Raw genomic sequence first — 17,291 nt, 5'->3', positions numbered from 1 at the left:
TTAAAAAATATTTTTTAAATGGATGATTTGGAGTGAAATATTCCGAAAAGCAGCCAATAAGTGTCCAGCATAGATGGGAACTCTAATACTGTTTAAAAAGCATCTCAGGGAAATTTATTACTATTCTAAAATGTGGAAAAATACAAATAAAAATAAAGAATGAATGTTTCTAAACTTTTGACCTGTAGTGTATGCTCAAGTATTTTCCACCCCTGACCACCACTTATACTACTTGCCCACCCAATATGCAGTTTTCAGAATGGAGATGAAAACAAAAGAATCCCATCATTACTTTTATTGCATTTTTGAGGGTGAATGGGCAAAAAACAAACAGAGCAATAAAAAAAGAACAAATGTACTTTTAAAGATGCAAAAACTACCATGTTATCAAAAACATTGAACAAAGTAACAATGAAATGCTAGCTGATATACTGTATATGTTATGAATATATGAAAGCATTTATGCAGGTTTTACATATTCAATATAATGAAAGGCAGAGCTTCAACAGCAGGCTTCATGGTGTTTCACAACCATCTTATGGACATCATTAGGAGATCAGATAGTCTTCTCCCATATCATCTGCGGCAACAAAAATTACTAAACAGTATAACATTATAACAGTGCTGATACTGAATCTCCTTCCATAAATGTTCAATAAACTTGCAGAAAGTGTCACCATATCAACAATTCTATGTATCACAAGAACATATTAATATAAACATGTCATTTTATATAGTGCAGCCTGTACTACTGTCAGAATTGTTGTTATAGAAATTAATCAGCACCTTCTGACCAATCAGAATTGAGAATATAACAGTGCTGTGGCATATTAGTTTCATTCAGACATACCTTCTGATTTTAATCAAGTGGTCTGGGTGTATTTGTCAGAATTACAAAACGTTTGTGAAATTATAGAAGCAAGAACAAACACTTCTGATCAAAAATAGATATTTTTCAATGTCTCGATTTCTGCCTCAGCCTCACGGAGAGACATTTTTTTTTGTGGCTCTCTTAACAGATTTACTGAATCCACCTCGCATGCACGCAATTTTTCAAAGAGCCTACTGTGATTTACAGGCAGTACCCAACCCCGCTTCATGTGGAAGGCCACGACTACATGATCCCATCTAAAATATTCACCTTCCTCATCATTCACCTCCTGGCTGTGTTTATAGTTATCTGAAGGAGACTGGCAGCACCAGGACATATGCCCTTGGCTGTATCCACACAAATGTTTATCATCAAAGGGTAGGCGAGGGTATTTCCTATAGTGCGTCATATATCGTGGATGCACCAAAACTGAATAGACAATCTCTTGCTTGTAGAGTCGTGTGTCTAACACACGCAGAATCGGAGCAGTTCTGTGGCAGTACTCCTTGCTGTATATCCTCAGGAGCTCTTTTAGATTAAAAGTGAAGCGGAAGTTGCCATAACGGGATTCACTCCGGAATGCAGGTGAAGTGGTGAACTTTTTCAAGTTTTTTTGGGGGGAGTCGAAGTCATTGGTCTTAGCACAGGCAATGTCATCATCAGTCACTGAAAGGCTCCACCACAGGAAGTTATCATGCCCTTTGAATCCTTCCTCTTCGAAGATTCCATGAAGACCACGCTTGTCAGTTACATGGCAAACATTGGCCACATTGAAGATACAGTCAGGATAACTGGGAATGTTTTTCTTCCCCAGGTAGCGGTCATTATTGAAGTCCTCTTTTATATCGGTTAATCTCACATGCTTCCTTTCACAGTATTTGTATTCACAGTGTCTGGAACTTGTGCCATTTTTCCATATTCTAAAAAGAAAACAATGTTGGGTTTAATTTGTCATGTATTTTATCTGTAGAGTTTTTACATAGTTGTACTAATTGAGAATGTGAATTCACTGAAATGTGGGCAAAAGTATGAAACAGTAGATTTGAGTATACTCAAAACAATGAGTCAGAGTGCTTCAAAACTGTTGTATATTGTAGCATTTCAAGGCATGTACCAAAGTGGTTGTAATGTTTTCTGGTATTACTTCCATTATTAAAACAATTTGACACAGTCATACATTATGGCTGTTTTGAAATGTTCCAAAGTTCTGGTGGTTTGGCACAAATGCTGACTACTGATCTCGATTCAGTTTTGTGAATCAGGGCTGACTAAAGCATAGCCAGTGTTCTGATAAACTGTCCTATCGAGACACCCTACCAAGAGTTTCTGAACATGTGCACTTCAATTTTGCATGCCCATAAATTTGTGGTTCTTCATATAGTATTTTAAAGCTGGAGACATTGTTCTGATAAAAAACAATTTAACACAATTTTACCTACTCCTCTACTGAATACATTTTCCTATAAGGTAACAGTAATAATGTACACAAAATAGCACAAAATAATTTGAGTATAGTTTTAACAGAGTACAACTGTTTGACATGGTAAAACAAATAGTTAGAACACTGGCTCTAACCAATAAATTACATAAGCGGCTGCTTAGGGGCACGCAACCACCAGGGGTCCTCTGACAAAATGTTGGCATTTAACCGTATGTTGCTGATAAAGATTAAAGCATAGTTCTAGAGGTTGATTGATCAGGTATACAAGTAATCATGTCCTGAATCTGTACTGCATACAGTACTGTGAAAAAGTATTTCTTCTGATTTCTTCTGTTTTTTTGTATATCTCATACTAAATTGTTTCAGAAATTAAAACAAAATCTAAGACAAAACAAAGGCAACCTGAGTAAACATAAAATACAGTTTTTAATTGTTATTTATTGAAGCAAAAAAGTTATCCAATACCAACTGGACCTGTGTGAAATTTTAATTTGTCCCCATAGTTAATTCCCCAAATCTATGAAACTGCATTCATAATGGGGTTCAGCTGGACTAGACACAACCAGGCCTGATTACTGCAAACCCTGTTCAATCAAATCAACACTTAAATAGAACTTTTTCAACAGCATGAAGATATCTAAAATATCTTACCCAGTAACACACTATGCCAAAGTTGAAAAAAAATTCCAGAAATGATGAGAAAGAAGGTGACTGATTGAAATACATCAGTCTGGGAAGGGTTACAAAGCTATTGTAACCCTTAGTCAAAGTCATTTTATTTAATTTTTAGTTTATTTCAAATAACATAATTGTAATTTTTTTTTATCATAAAAGAAACACTTTGAATGAATAAAGTGTGTAGTATTTTATATTTATTTTATATAGGCCTACTATGTATTTTTAACATGTTACAAATATAAAATTAGTTGTATTTCTCTGTTTTGTATTTATTAATTTTACAGCGCCATCTACAAGCGCGAGATCGTGACTACTGGATCTTTTCAGCTGTAACGGAATCTTTTGTCATTAAAATTTCAGCTTTTTTGTGGTTACTAAAAGTCATTTCGGGTCGCACTGGTGGAATATGTTTCGCTCACTGATCTATAGAGATCAGTGGTTTCGCTCCGCCCTGCTCATTGAGTCGAGGATTTCAAATGATTAACTCTGAGTCACTCAGTGGCTCGACCATGTAATTTGATTCACTCTGATTCAGTGAGTCGCGCATATAAACTGATTGACTCGGATTCACTTAGTGAGTCGAGTATGTAAACCGGTTCACCCTGATTCACTCAGTGAGTCGAGCATGTAAACCGGTTCACTATGATTCACTCAGTGAGTCGAGCATGTAAACCGGTTCACTCTGATTCACTCAGTGAGCCGAGCATGTAAGCCGTTTCACTCTGATTCACTTAATGGGTCGCGCGCGGTTGTGCTGAGTCGTTTTCGTTATGCTTTTAGCTCCGATATAATGGCCCTATTTTCAGTTTTACTTCGCCTATGATTTACTTTTTTTAATTTACAAAGAAGGAAAAGAACACAGGTTTCTTTTAAATGTTGCATCTGCGATTTTTTTATCATAAAAAAGCGAAAATGACGGGCTTTTTTTTTCTCTCCTGCCTGGATTTTGAAAATACAATCAAAATAACCTCCAATGTTTGTTTCAGTTTCTGACTTGAAAATACAATGACCAAAACTAAACAGACATTCTCCAAACTTGTTCGAAGTTACAAAATGTAGGCTATACGAGGCGTTCGTTGGTCTGACACTGAAAGCGAGGTTAAATAATAATAATAATAATAATAATAATAATAATAATAATAATAATAAACTGACATTAAACATAAAGAAACTCTGGACTGTAAAATTAAAAGCATTCCCAACACATGGTAAACTAAGTCTTGCACACACACACACAACTTATCTGGGTTCAATTATTATACTGCACTATAATTAGGCTAAGTGTGTTACAATTAATTAATCATTAATCAAGTAAATAATTTTTTAAAAAATATATTTAATTCATTACCTGTCATTACTAGCCATTATCACCTCTTGTTTTCTCTCCTCAGTGTAGAAACAACAAATGTTCCAGCTTTTTCTCCACCACCTGTAAATTACACACACGCACACACCCACACACGCACGCACGCGCGCACACACACACAAAGTCAGTGTGTGAATTGCTGTATAACCCTTAAGTACGATTGATTCAGATATCCGGACAGTTTGGGATTTTCCAGAGCTTTCTTGCCATGAATAAAAATAAATTCCCCACACGATACATTTCCGAAAACCTAAAGGTGCTGACTATTTACATGTGTTAGAAAAAAATGTTTCTATCATATTCTAAAGAAGCATATCCTAACCATTTGCCAAGACTGACTGAAAACTATTTTAAAGCCATGTTTGGTGATTTGGGACATACAGTATTTTCACTGGCCTTTACTTTCATCCACAACTGCATGTTTAAAAACTTATTTATTGGTGCCATACTTATTTATGACATCAATAAATAACATTTCAGCAACAGGATGTCTTCAAACCTTCTCCAAATTCATCATTAACATATTCTAATATTGTATGAACAGAGAGACGGAGTAAAAAATACTACATATGGCCTGAATTATATCCTACTACTTCATTTCTTACAGTAATAAAAATAGTAACAGGGAGCAGCAAATCTTCAGTACTTTCCAAGTTCATCTGTAAATGACCAGAAGTTCCTTTATAGAGACTGTGAAACAGAAGACAAGCCTGGAAGACATATGGAAGGCTGGGGAAGTGGTGAAACTCACTATCGGAGACGGCTAAGCTCCACTACACTAAGCACTGGGACTTTACGTGCCAGAACAAGGATTCTTGAATCAGCCATTGTGCAGGATGTCCTGGAAGTCATCCATGCAATTTCCCTTATTCTCTTATGTTGATATAGGCGATTTAGAATCAGTCACAATCACAATCATTTTATTCACAATATACATTTATATTTGTTAGTAATTTTTCTTGGTGTTTCATCACAACATGATACATTCAACACGTATCACAGATAACACAACACACAACACAATTTCCATTGTAATATCCAAATATTGCACCTTAAGCAGAAATTGGTAGTCTCAGTTGTAATTTATATTACAGTGGAGATAGAAATAGCAGCTGAATGCAGTTCAGAGTGCATTAAGAAGAGTGGTCCAATTGTGATATATAATAAATAATAATAACAATGATATAGATGAATATATTAATGAATACTATTTAAAATAATAATTATTATATATCTATCCATCCATTTTCTATACCACTTAATCCTTTTCAGGGTCACGGGGAAACCTGGAGCCTATCCCAGGGAGCATCGGGCACAAGGCGGGGTACACCCTGGACAGGGTGCCAGTCCATCGTAGGGCACAATCACATACACATTCACACACCCATTCATACACTACAGACACTTTGGACATGCCAACCAGCCTACCATGCATGTTTTTGGATTGGGGGAGGAAACCGGAGTACCTGGAGGAAACCCCCGCAGCACGGGGAGAACATGCAAACTCCGCACACACAGGTCAACGGTGGGAATCGAACCCCCGACCCTGGAGGTGTGAGGCGAACATGCTTAATTATTACATAATTAAAAAAAAATGTAATATTTAATTTGCCTTGCACCTCCAGGGTTGCGGATTTGAACCCCGCCTCTATTCTGTGTGCAGGAGTTTGCGTGTTTTCCCCATGCTTTGGGGATTTCCTCCGGGTACTCCAGATTCCTCTGTGCATTTCCAAATTGTCTGTACTGTGTGAATGTGTGTGTGTGTGATTGTGCCCTGCAACCCATCCAGGGTGTCCCCTGCCTCAAGTTCCCTGGGATAGGCTCAAGGCTCCCCTGAAACCCTGTGTAGGATAAGCGGTATGGAAAATGGATGGATGGATGGAATAATAATAAAATAATAATTTAGGACAATCAACTGGTAAATGAAAATAAAAAATGTTAAAAGGGGAAGGGGAATGGATAGAAGGGTGAAAGAGGCCTACAGGCTGAGCTGTAGCGCGTTATCACCTCTGACCTTGATGTGTTCTGTTACAGAGAACCACTGCACCATGACACAAAGAATAAGAAATACAACATAGTGAGAGACAGCCCTAAGTATAAATGTGTCATGAAGAATAAGAAATATAATGCACTCAGGATTTCAGGAGGTCTGAGTCAATCTGTACTATCAGTGAGTTGACAAAAGGTATGTGCAGTACATAAATCACATTTTACATCGAGTCTTAGAGATAAACATTAAACTTTACAAATTATCAGAAGCTCAAAGGCAGATATATAAAGGCAGACCTCCCTTAAGAATTTCACAAACTACACGTTACCAAACACCCATGCCTTGCAAATAGCCCAGCTTGGCATGCCAAATAATTATTTATTTATTTATTTATGTAAACCCAGAAACCTTGTTCCTTTATTCAGTACAACATGCTTAAATAAACTTCTATGAGTACAAACAGGATAAAGGTAAAGTAGCAAGCATAGGAGGATCAAGACAATTGTGCATAACATGCACTGCAATTTCAACAATGTTGTATCATAAGGATCAAATAAGTCCTTTTTCAATCATTCTGGAATCGTTCACTTAGTACCTGATGACTTGGACATTACAGTATTGTCTTTAAATGTCTAAAAATTTGGGGAATTTGAATTGATGTCTGAGACCAGAAATCTCTGAGTCAGCCTAATGAGAAATGAAACTTTGAGGCATGCTCAAACATGCCTAAAAGGAAATCCTAGCAGAAATTTTCATGCCAAAATTGTAACCAAAACCTGGTTAGATTATCTGTGTCCTACTAACTAAACACTATATATACTATATGTTAAGTAAAAGATCAACTGAGCCAGCTGAAGTATGTACTCACCAAATGAATGAGTCAGATGCAGTTTTCAAACCTGCTTTACTGATGAAACAGTCGATGGATAAAAAGAAATTCAAACCGACACAGCTCCACCTCTTCTGCTGACTTACTGCGTCCTCATTTGCTTGTGAAACTTGCTGATATACCTTCCATCCTGTCCAAATGAAGACTGCTTTGCTTCTGAATAAACAGATATATTTTTCCTTTAAAAGCAAAGAGATGATCACATCAATATTTTATTTTCATCCGTTTATTTCTTTGACATCCTCTTTTTTCTGCTCTTGATTTTTATTAATCTTATTTGAGAATAAAATAAATAAATAAATAAATAAATAAATAAATAAAGTATTGTGGACAAAACCAGACACTGTTGAAAATGAAAGAATGATTAACATAAATTGTGCTTGAAATAACATTTCACTTTTTATATAACAAGAATACACCTAATACATTTAATATATCTGGTACCAGTGTCACACTCTTACACACTACCATACTTCTGTGTTATTTCTGTGCTGAGAATAACCAACCTCTCAAATAATATCTGTTCAATGATTGACAGGGTAGAGGGGTCCTGGCAAACTGTAAACAACAATATGGAATATTTTAATCAATCAGTGAATAACCAACTCATGTATAACTAATGTATAAGGTGATTAAGACACTAGTTATAATCAAAGAAATTAGTTAATCCACCAGAACTTGTGCTTAAGAATGTAACTAAATGTTAATCAGTATACTGGTACCTGTCTGTGATGGGGATGTATGTAACCATTTTGGAGAGTAATCCTTTTTTTATAAAAAAAAAAAAAAAAAAGAGAGAGATTTGGTTTTACCATGCCAACATTAAAAAGAAGTAAGGGAGGGTAGGCTCAGGATTTCAGAAATAAATGGGGTGACTAAATGAAAAATGGGGACTGAGATCAGTATTTTAGAACTGTATAAATGATTGAACCAAGGCTGAACCCATCGGTTGATCTGCAAACCAGCTCGGCTTTGTTGTTTGACTAATAACGTGTCTTTGGGCATCAAGACCCCAGTGGTACAGTCAGAGACTGATACTCTTAGAGACTGTGTGCCTATTGTGTACTTATAAGGCCTCATTTATGAATCTTTCAGTGAAATTGTATGCAAATATTTGCATATGCCAAACTAAACTAAAAAACTGTACTCCATACTCACACGTGTATCTTGGTCAATGCAAATTACACGTAAGAAATTACCAAGCCTGTTCACAACACAGTTAATTTGCTATTAATGATGCCCACAAAACTCCATAAAAAGTAAAGCTCACAAAGAGCTGAAGACAAAACGATGCAGAGTGATGGCTAGTCACTGCCACCTTTCAATAAAAAGGGTATACAATGTATGATCACGGCAATCCTGGAGATAACACACATAACAGTTTCAACAGTGTTGTGCCAGAATGATCAATTAAGCCCTTTTTATTCATCTTGAAACTTTTCTCTTAACACTTTGTGGCTTGGACTTATTGTGATGTCTATAAATGTCTGAAATTGTCCTTTGAAGTTAGGTGAAGTCTGAAACCCAAAATCGAAACTTTGAGGCATTAATGAGAAAGGAAACTTTGAGACATGCCCCAACATGCCTAAAAAGAATTTATCATGACAAAACGTAAACCAAACTTACATTTACCATTCCCTGCTGAATAAATTCTTCGATTATATTCTGCCTCACTCATATGTCACTTTGGATAAAAATTTCTGCTGAATATGAAACATAAATGTAGCCTTCAACTGTTTTCATTTGATAGATGATCAGACATAAATATAATTTCAGTTGAATCAGTTCTGACTTTCAGACCAGCTTCAGTGCTGGAAGAAAACAATGAAGTTCAAACCAGTTCAAGAAAACACACAACTCCACCTCTTCCGCTGACTTATTCATTTGCTTGTAAATCCTGTATACCTACCCTCATCTTCAATCTTCTGACACTTCCAAATATATATATATATATATATATATATATATATATATATATATATATATATATATATATATATTTCTATTAAGACTAAGGCCATGTTAGTTTCAATATTTCATTCCCAACAATTTATTTAATTTAGCGATGCTCTCTTTTCTTTTTTCTTCTTTGCCCTTGATTTTTCTTCACCGTGGTTGAAAATAACCAAAAAATTGACACTGATGAAGGGTAAAGAATGATTAACACAAACTGTGAATGAAACAAGAATACACCTCATACACTTGTACTAGTGTCACACACAGTCTCACACTACCATGTCAGTGTTACTGCTGCGCTGAGAATGATCAACCTCCCAAATAATATCTGGTCAGTGGATTATTTTCCACTGATTGATAAGGTGGGGGGATTGAAGGGGGTTGGGGGGGGGGCTGACAAACTGTACACAGCAATAGATGGGATACAGTCAGAGCCTGTGTACTTGTTGGTATGTACAAGGCCAATGGGCCTCATTTATGAATCTTTCAGTAAAGTTGTTTGTAGAAATCCATACTTCCTACTCATGTGTATATGTTGCTAAATGAAAATTACATGAAAGAGATTACCAAGCCCATTCACAAAACAGCTGATATGTATTTAGTGATGCCCACAAAATGGTGAAAGTTAAGGGTCACAGATACTGTAGCTAGAAAAAATAAGATGACAAAATCGTGAAACGGGGCCTCTAAACATGATGTTTGCTGAATCTTCCAGTAATTCAGCTCAACCACTACAACATGTGAGGTATGTTGTGGATAAAAATGACATGAAATAAACATGAGGGAGACCTAGTATGAGTAATATGTAATTTTATTGAAAATTCACAGGACTGGTGGGTGCGTAATCCTGAGGAGAGCGGTAGGGGGAAGAAAATGGGGTGTGTCCTGGGGACATGGGATAGTCAGCAAAGGTGAAATAAGGAGAATACTGAGAGTAGGGTGGACTGACAGGTGAGAAGAGGGAAGAATGGTCAGAGCCCAGATCAGCGATGATGACATCATCCTCAGACTGAACACTGGAGGGAGGGTCTGTCTGTGTAGAGGCGTCAATACACACATTCACGGGGTGGATTCTGTATCTGAGAGGGGGGGATCCCCGCATTTCCATTTCCAGAGGGGGTGCTGCGAAGAACGTTAAGTAGCACCATGATGTCAGCAGTGAGATGTGCGAGCTGATAGTGAGTGTTCAGGTCCAAATCCAGCCCCTCCCGTAAAGAAGAGAAGGAAAAATGACGACAGGCACCTAGACACACAGAAGCGGTATTAGGCGGATATTGACGAATTGGATTCACACTTTAAGATCTTTTAAGAGTAACACACTATGGTTTATTAGTCAAAAAGAAGTGTAAGAGCTGAGGAGTGCAAACGCACACACACTCTCGTACAGTCAAGGGCAGGCATGTAGACATAACACACACACACACTCTCTCTGTCTCTCTCTCTCACACACACATATAACTTTATAAGAATAATAAAAAGGAGTATTAAGATATTATAAAGGTAATATAAAGAGTAGTAGGATATGTAGGATAGTAGAAGGGTAATATAATGATATTATGAAGTAGGAAGTACAGTAAACCATTTTGCAAGCAGTATAGCTATATATAAAATAGAGATATAGAGCAAATATGAAAATAAATTATAAACCAGAAATACAGAAAAATGTAATTTACTCATAATTCAGATGGTGAAGATTCTTGTCTCGCAAGGAAGGCCTTAATTTTAAGAGAAAACCATGAGGAGCCATTTATAAGGGTAGCTGAGTTAAGCTGCCCCCGCGCAATAATAGTGAGACCAACGTCTCTCTAAATTGTTTTGTCTCTCTCCACTTTCGAACCTAATGGTATCCAGAAAGTCCTCTTTCAAAACATAATGGTAAATTTCATAAGCCTCTTTCAAAACATAATGGTAGTGTAGATGAGCTCTTTTTAACCCTATTGGTATTGATATCATAGTCTTTCTGAAATATATTGGTTATCTACTGTGTAAATACAGTATAAATACTGGAGCTTGAGCTCTGGGTGTCAGATCACTTCTGAGAATTCTCATCGGTGTGGATCTCGTGTGGTGGAACGGAACCAATAAATCTGGACCCTTGCTTCTTCTCACTCACGGCTGGTGTCTTTTTTTTCTATCTCCAACTGGGTTTACAGATGTGAGTATTTGCTTCTATGTTGAATTTTAAGTGTTTTTCGGTAATAGGCTACATTTGGGCCAGCATTTGGCACCCCAGATGGGACTGGGCTAAGATCTATATGTCTGTAATCTCTCCTGTGGGACTTCACTCTCTAAGCAACAGATAGGCCATGTAGGAAGAAGGCATTGCAGATGCCTGTTATTTCAAAGCTCTGTTTTAGTGATCTGTTGTTACGATTGGGAAGCCCCGGGGTGGGAAGAAAGACTAAAGTTGGTCTCCAAAAGAACCTTGGGTGAGTGAGAAGAGGTAAGAGAAGTGTGAACCAATTGTAATTGTATAAGGGCTATGAATAAGGTTCATAAGACTGTTTAATGAAATTGTATGTGTTGTGAGTGAAAGTCCTGCAATACCGCTGGTTAAAAAATTCCAGGGCTGGATAGGAAGCAGGTGGATATGAGGCCTCAAACCCCAGATACCAGCTACTAGAGGTGGCGGCTGCATTGGTGGGGGACCCCTAATACCGCTGGATTGAGTCCAGGTCTGGATAGAGAGGGGTATAAATCCTGGGCCCAGGTCCGGGTCACGCAACTTAGGGAATGGACCCAGCGTGCCCGGTGTATGAATGTGTAATAACAAATGTGTGTGCTTATCGTATGAGTGTGGTGTGAGAGCGTGCATGCATGTGCGATAAGCTCTGAAACTTAGTTTTGGAGACAGTGAAAAATGTATTCATTAGTGCTCTGAACATGAGCTCCATACATAAGGAGATATGTGTGTTGGATAAGCTTTAAAAATTAGTTTTGGAGAAAGTTGCATTTAATTTATATGACTGTAAGCTTCATACATACGGAGCTGGTGTGAAGGCGCTTTATACTCTGAGACCACAATTGTGTGTATGTAATAAAATAAATATGTGTAATAGTGTGTGAATATAATATGTGTATGTGAGCTTGCGGGCGTTGTTTATAAAAAGGAGTGGTGTGTGTGTGTTCCTATCTGTTCTTATCTGTGTGTCTCATCTGTGTGGAAGAAAGAAAAAAAAGGAAAAAAAAATGTGTGTGTGTGCTCTTCAGATTGAGCTGGGTAAGAGAAATATCTTAGACAGAACATTGTGAGATATTTTTGCTTTTTTTGAATGTTTTGAATCTGGTACAGACTTTCTGTGAGTCGGGTGTGACTGTGTGTATTATGATTTCTTTGGTATCAATAACTGCTGTGTGAGTGTTTTAAAAAATTGGGGGAGCATGCAAGAACATTGTAAATATTTTAGACATCTGTCAGACTGCCCATTGTGTAAATAAGAACTTCCAAACCTGTAATATATAACCACAAAAAAAAAAAAAAAAAAAAAAAAAAAAAAGGAAGATTGAAGGTGGGGGGAAAAAGTGTGCATTTTCAGGCCATTGTTGAGAAATGAGTGAGTCAGTCCATGAATGTGTTGTTCAGTTAAATGACAAATAATAATAATATAATTTTCCCCTGTTGTATTCCTTCCCAAAAACACTTATGATAAGTGAAAAAGTACAGGCCCCAAAATTGGGTAATATTGAATAGGTGTTGTAAATATTATGTCTAAGAACAGTGTAAACATGTAAGAATTGCCGGATTGGCCGTTGTGTGAGGCTGTGTGAATTACCTAAATTTAAACTTAAGAATCATAAGATTAATTCAATCGTCTTAATTAATTAATTAATCGTCTTAATTAATTGAATGTATGTACTCTGAGTGTATGTGAGTCCCTAGGGCAGCTGGCTGGACCGAGTACGGACGGAAGGGAAAAGCAGACATAAATCGGTACGAGATAGGCTAAGCAGGCTGGAACAGTAGGACAAGGTAGGAGGAAAACATTTGGCTGTGAGGGATAACTTAGGGGATTTAGGGGGGGCATGTACAAAAGACTCTAAGGGCTGAGAGGTGTGAGACACGACCTGCAGCAGAGTTATGGCCGAATGTAAGAAAGAGATGAGCCCGATAGAGAAGGTGATAAGCAAACACTGTACAGATGAGAAGGACATTAGGCATTATTGTAAAAAATGGACTGAGAAGACTAGTGCTGAGTGGAAATGGCCCGAGGAAGGTACTCTTGATGAACAGCTATACCAGATAATGAAAGAGAGATTAGCTGTATGGAATGAACAGAAAAAAGGCTTGAGAGTGAGGGAGAAATGTGTGAAGACAGAGAAGATAGTGGACTGGTTTGTGAACGCAGGGAAGGAGGAAAAGGAGAAGGATAGACGGCAGAGAGAACGAGCAGAGGCAGTGGTACGGAAGAAAGAAGAAAGGGAAGCAAGCCTAGGAAAAAAGATAAAAGAGGCCATTCAGAAAGAATGGGCAGAGGCCCCACCCCCATATAAGTGATTTTTGAATGAATTTGTTTATATCCAGTTTGATAAATGAGGCCCACTAAGTGTAGCGTATGTTTCAGACAGACTTTTTTTTTTTTTTTTTATCAGTTGCACAAGGAAAGCTATGTCTGGTCCATCTGATAAGATCATAAGAGATTTTAAGTGGCCATCTGGACTATCTGTGACCCTCCTTCAAAGGTCAGATGGAGCTAGATAGTGACAGAAACTAGAAGCGACTAGTTACAAAGGGTCAAGCTAACTAACGGATAACAAATTCCCTTAGTCATTCATAACAATGGGTAAGACCAAGGAATATAGCTGTGATGTGCGGCAAAAGGTAGTTGAGTTTTACAAAATGGGATGTGGCTATGAAAATAGAGCACAAGCATTGAAAATGCCCATTTCCACCATCAGGGGAATAATTAAGAAGTTCCAGTCTACTGGAAATGTTATGAATCAACCTGGAAGAAGACGTATGTCTAATGCTGGCTCAAATTTAGCCTATTACCTGAAGACACTTAAAAAGTCAACATAGAAGCAAATACTCACATCTACAAACCCAGTTGGAGATAGAAAAATAAGACACCAGCCGTGAGTGAGAAGAAGCAAGGTTCCAGATTTATTGGTTCCGTTCCACTACACGAGATCCACACCGATGAGAACTCTCAGAAGTGATCTGACACCTGGAGCTCAAGCTCCAGTATTTATACTGTATTTACACAGTAAATAACCAATATATTTTAGAAAGACTATGATATCAATACCAATAGGGTTCAAAAGAGCTCATCTACATTACCATGATGTTTAAAAAAAGGCTTATCAAATTTACCATGATGTTTTGAAAGAGGCTTATCAAATTTACCATGATGTTTTGGAAGAGGACTTTCTGACTACCATTAGGATTGAAAGTGGGAGAGAGAGAAAACAATTTAGAAAGACCTTGGTCTCACTATTATCTCGCTGGCAGGGGGGCGGGGGGGGGGGGGGCAACTTGACTCAGCTACCCTTATAAATGGCTCCTCTTGGTTTTCTCTTAAAAATTAAGGCCTTCGTCTGTATTACTCCTGACTTTTTCCCGTGAGACAAGACTCTTCCCCACCTCCAAGTATATTATGAGTAAGTTTCTTTCACATTTTTCTGTATTTTTGGTTTATAATTTATTTGCTCTACAGTTCTGTTTCATATATGGTTATACTGCTTGGAAGTGTTTTACTGTACTCCATACTTCATAATATCATTATATTATCCTTATAATATCGTAATACTCCTTTTATTATTCTTATAAAGTTATAGTGTTCATTTATTTTATTTCTTTTATTAATGTTCTTATATATCCTTTTATTATTCTTATAAAGTTATAATGTTCTGCTTTCCTTCTGGCGGCACAGGCCTCTGTGTGTGTGTGTGTGTGTGTGAGTGTGTTATGTCTGCATGCCTGCCCTTGACTGTACGAGAGTGTGTGTGTTTCTCAGAGTGAGCTGCACTCCTCAGCTCTTATATTTCTCTGTGACTAATAAACCATAGTGTGTTACTCTTAAAGATCTTAAAGTGTGAATCCAATTCGTCAATATCCGCCTAATACCGCTTCTGTGTGTCTAGGTGCCCGTCGACATTTTTCCTTCTCTCCTTTACTGGAGGGGCTGGATTTGCATCGGAACACTCACTATCAGCTCGCGCTTCTCACTGCTGACATCATGGTGCTACTTGACGTTCTTCGCAGCACCCCCTCTGGAAATGGAAATGCGGGGTTCCCCCCCTCAGATACAGAATCCACAGAATCCACCCCGCGAATGTGTGTATTGAAGCCTCTACACAAACTGACCCTCTGCCTGACCCTCCCTCCAGCTTTCAGTCTGAGGATGATATCGCCTTCTCTGATCTGGGCTCTGACAATTCTTCCCTCTTCTCACCTGTCAGTCCGCCGTACTCTCAGTATTCTCCTTATTTCACCCTTGCTGGCTATCCCATGTCCCCAGGACGCACCCCATTTTCTTCCCCCTACCGCTCTCCTCAGGATTACACACCCACCAGTCCTGTGAATTTTCAGTAAAATTACATATTACTCATACTAGGTCTCCCTCGTGTTTATATCATGTCATTTTTATCCACACCACTATACTGTCTCAACGCACTGTGAAGAGGATGGTTCAAGTGGCCAAAAAAATCTCCAAGTATCACAGCTGGAGTATTGCAGAAATTAGTTGTTAGGATACATGGCATCATGGACTCAAATATCAACAGATATTAAATGAAAACCTGACCGCCTCTGCCAGAAAACTTAAAATGGGCCGTGGTTGGATCTTCCAGCAGGACAATGATCCATAACATACCTCAAAATCAACACAAAAATGGTTTACTGACCACAAAATCAAGGTCCAGCAATGGCCATCCTAGTCCCCTGATTTGAAACCCATAGAATACCTGTGAGGTGACCTGAAGAGGAGAGTCTACCAGCATGGACCTTGACAGTTGAAGGATTTGGAGAGATTCTGTATGGAGGAATGGTCTCAGATCCCTTGCCATGTATTCTCCAACCTCATCAGGCAGGAAGTAGCACAACGTATTCACTAAATGGATGCCAATAATTGTTACACACCTATATTTAACAAAGATATATATATATATATATATATATATATATATATATATATATATATATATATATATATATATATATATATGTATGTATATATATATATATATATATATATATATATATATATATATATATATATATATATATATATATATATATATATAAAATAAACCTATGTTTTGGTTGCAATTGTTTGATATCCTTGAGAGCAGAGTATCAAAAGGTTAAAAAAAAAAAGAAAATTTTTCACATCCTCCTTTGCTCATATGTACCAAGGGTGCCAATAATAGTGGAGAGCACTGTATGTTGAATTGATTATCAGCATTTAGTAACATAAATCAAATTTATCTGGCATTATTTAATTTTTTCCATGGCGGGTATTTAATTACAAATAGCAATTCAATTTCATGTTTATTAATGTAGTAAATAATATTAGTTGAGGGAACTATATGAAGTTGAATGAAGTTGTACAATAGTTTGATTATTTGTTTTTACTAATCAAAAAGAATTAAATTAAACCATACTAAGTTTAGTTAAATTTAATTAAAATAGGGTGGCACAGTGATGGTAGCGTTGCTGCCAGTTACTGAATTCCATCCATCCATAAATTTTCTGTTCCGCTTATCCTACACAGGGTTGCAGGAGCCTGGAGCCTATCCCAGGGAACTTGGTGCATGAGACAGAGGATACGGGCACAATTGCACACACACTCATACACCCATTCAGACACTACGGACAATTTGGAAATGCCACTCAGCCTATAACGCATGTCTGTGGACTGGGGGAGGAAACCAGAGTGCACAAAGGAAACCCCCAAAGCACGGTAAGAACATGCAACTCACACAGGGCGGTGGTAGGAATCGAACCCCCAACCTTGGAGGTGTGAGGCAAATATGCTAACCACTAAGCCACCCTGCTCCCCGGTTATGAAATGATTTAATTAATATTAGATTAAAAAATTAGGTTAAATCAAACACTCAGTCTAAAGTTTAGGTTCATTTATAGGTCAATAAATTGAAAAG

The 17,291-nt window shown here is 37.5% G+C and overlaps 1 protein-coding gene across 2 annotated transcripts; it reads right to left on the bottom strand.

The window, feature by feature from the left end:
• Nucleotides 1-240: 240 nt before the first annotated feature.
• On the bottom strand, nt 241-9,084 carry LOC128599973 (uncharacterized). 2 transcript variants are annotated; one of them, XM_053612055.1, is made up of 4 exons: nt 7,742-9,084; nt 7,215-7,414; nt 4,339-4,419; nt 241-1,791 (listed from the first exon to the last, which is right to left on the bottom strand). In XM_053612055.1, the coding sequence occupies exons 3-4, from the start codon at nt 4,353-4,355 to the stop codon at nt 939-941; spliced, it is 870 nt and encodes a 289-aa protein (XP_053468030.1). In that variant the 5' UTR covers nt 4,356-4,419; nt 7,215-7,414; nt 7,742-9,084; the 3' UTR covers nt 241-938. The 2 variants fall into 2 exon arrangements, with proteins under 2 accessions (XP_053468030.1, XP_053468029.1); XM_053612054.1 differs by having other exon boundaries at nt 7,215-9,084.
• Nucleotides 9,085-17,291: the final 8,207 nt, after the last annotated feature.

The sequence above is a fragment of the Ictalurus furcatus genome, chromosome 23 (genome assembly GCF_023375685.1).
Source record: "Ictalurus furcatus strain D&B chromosome 23, Billie_1.0, whole genome shotgun sequence".
Taxonomy (NCBI): Eukaryota; Metazoa; Chordata; class Actinopteri; order Siluriformes; family Ictaluridae; genus Ictalurus; species Ictalurus furcatus.
This window is presented reverse-complemented; position numbering and strand designations above follow the sequence as displayed.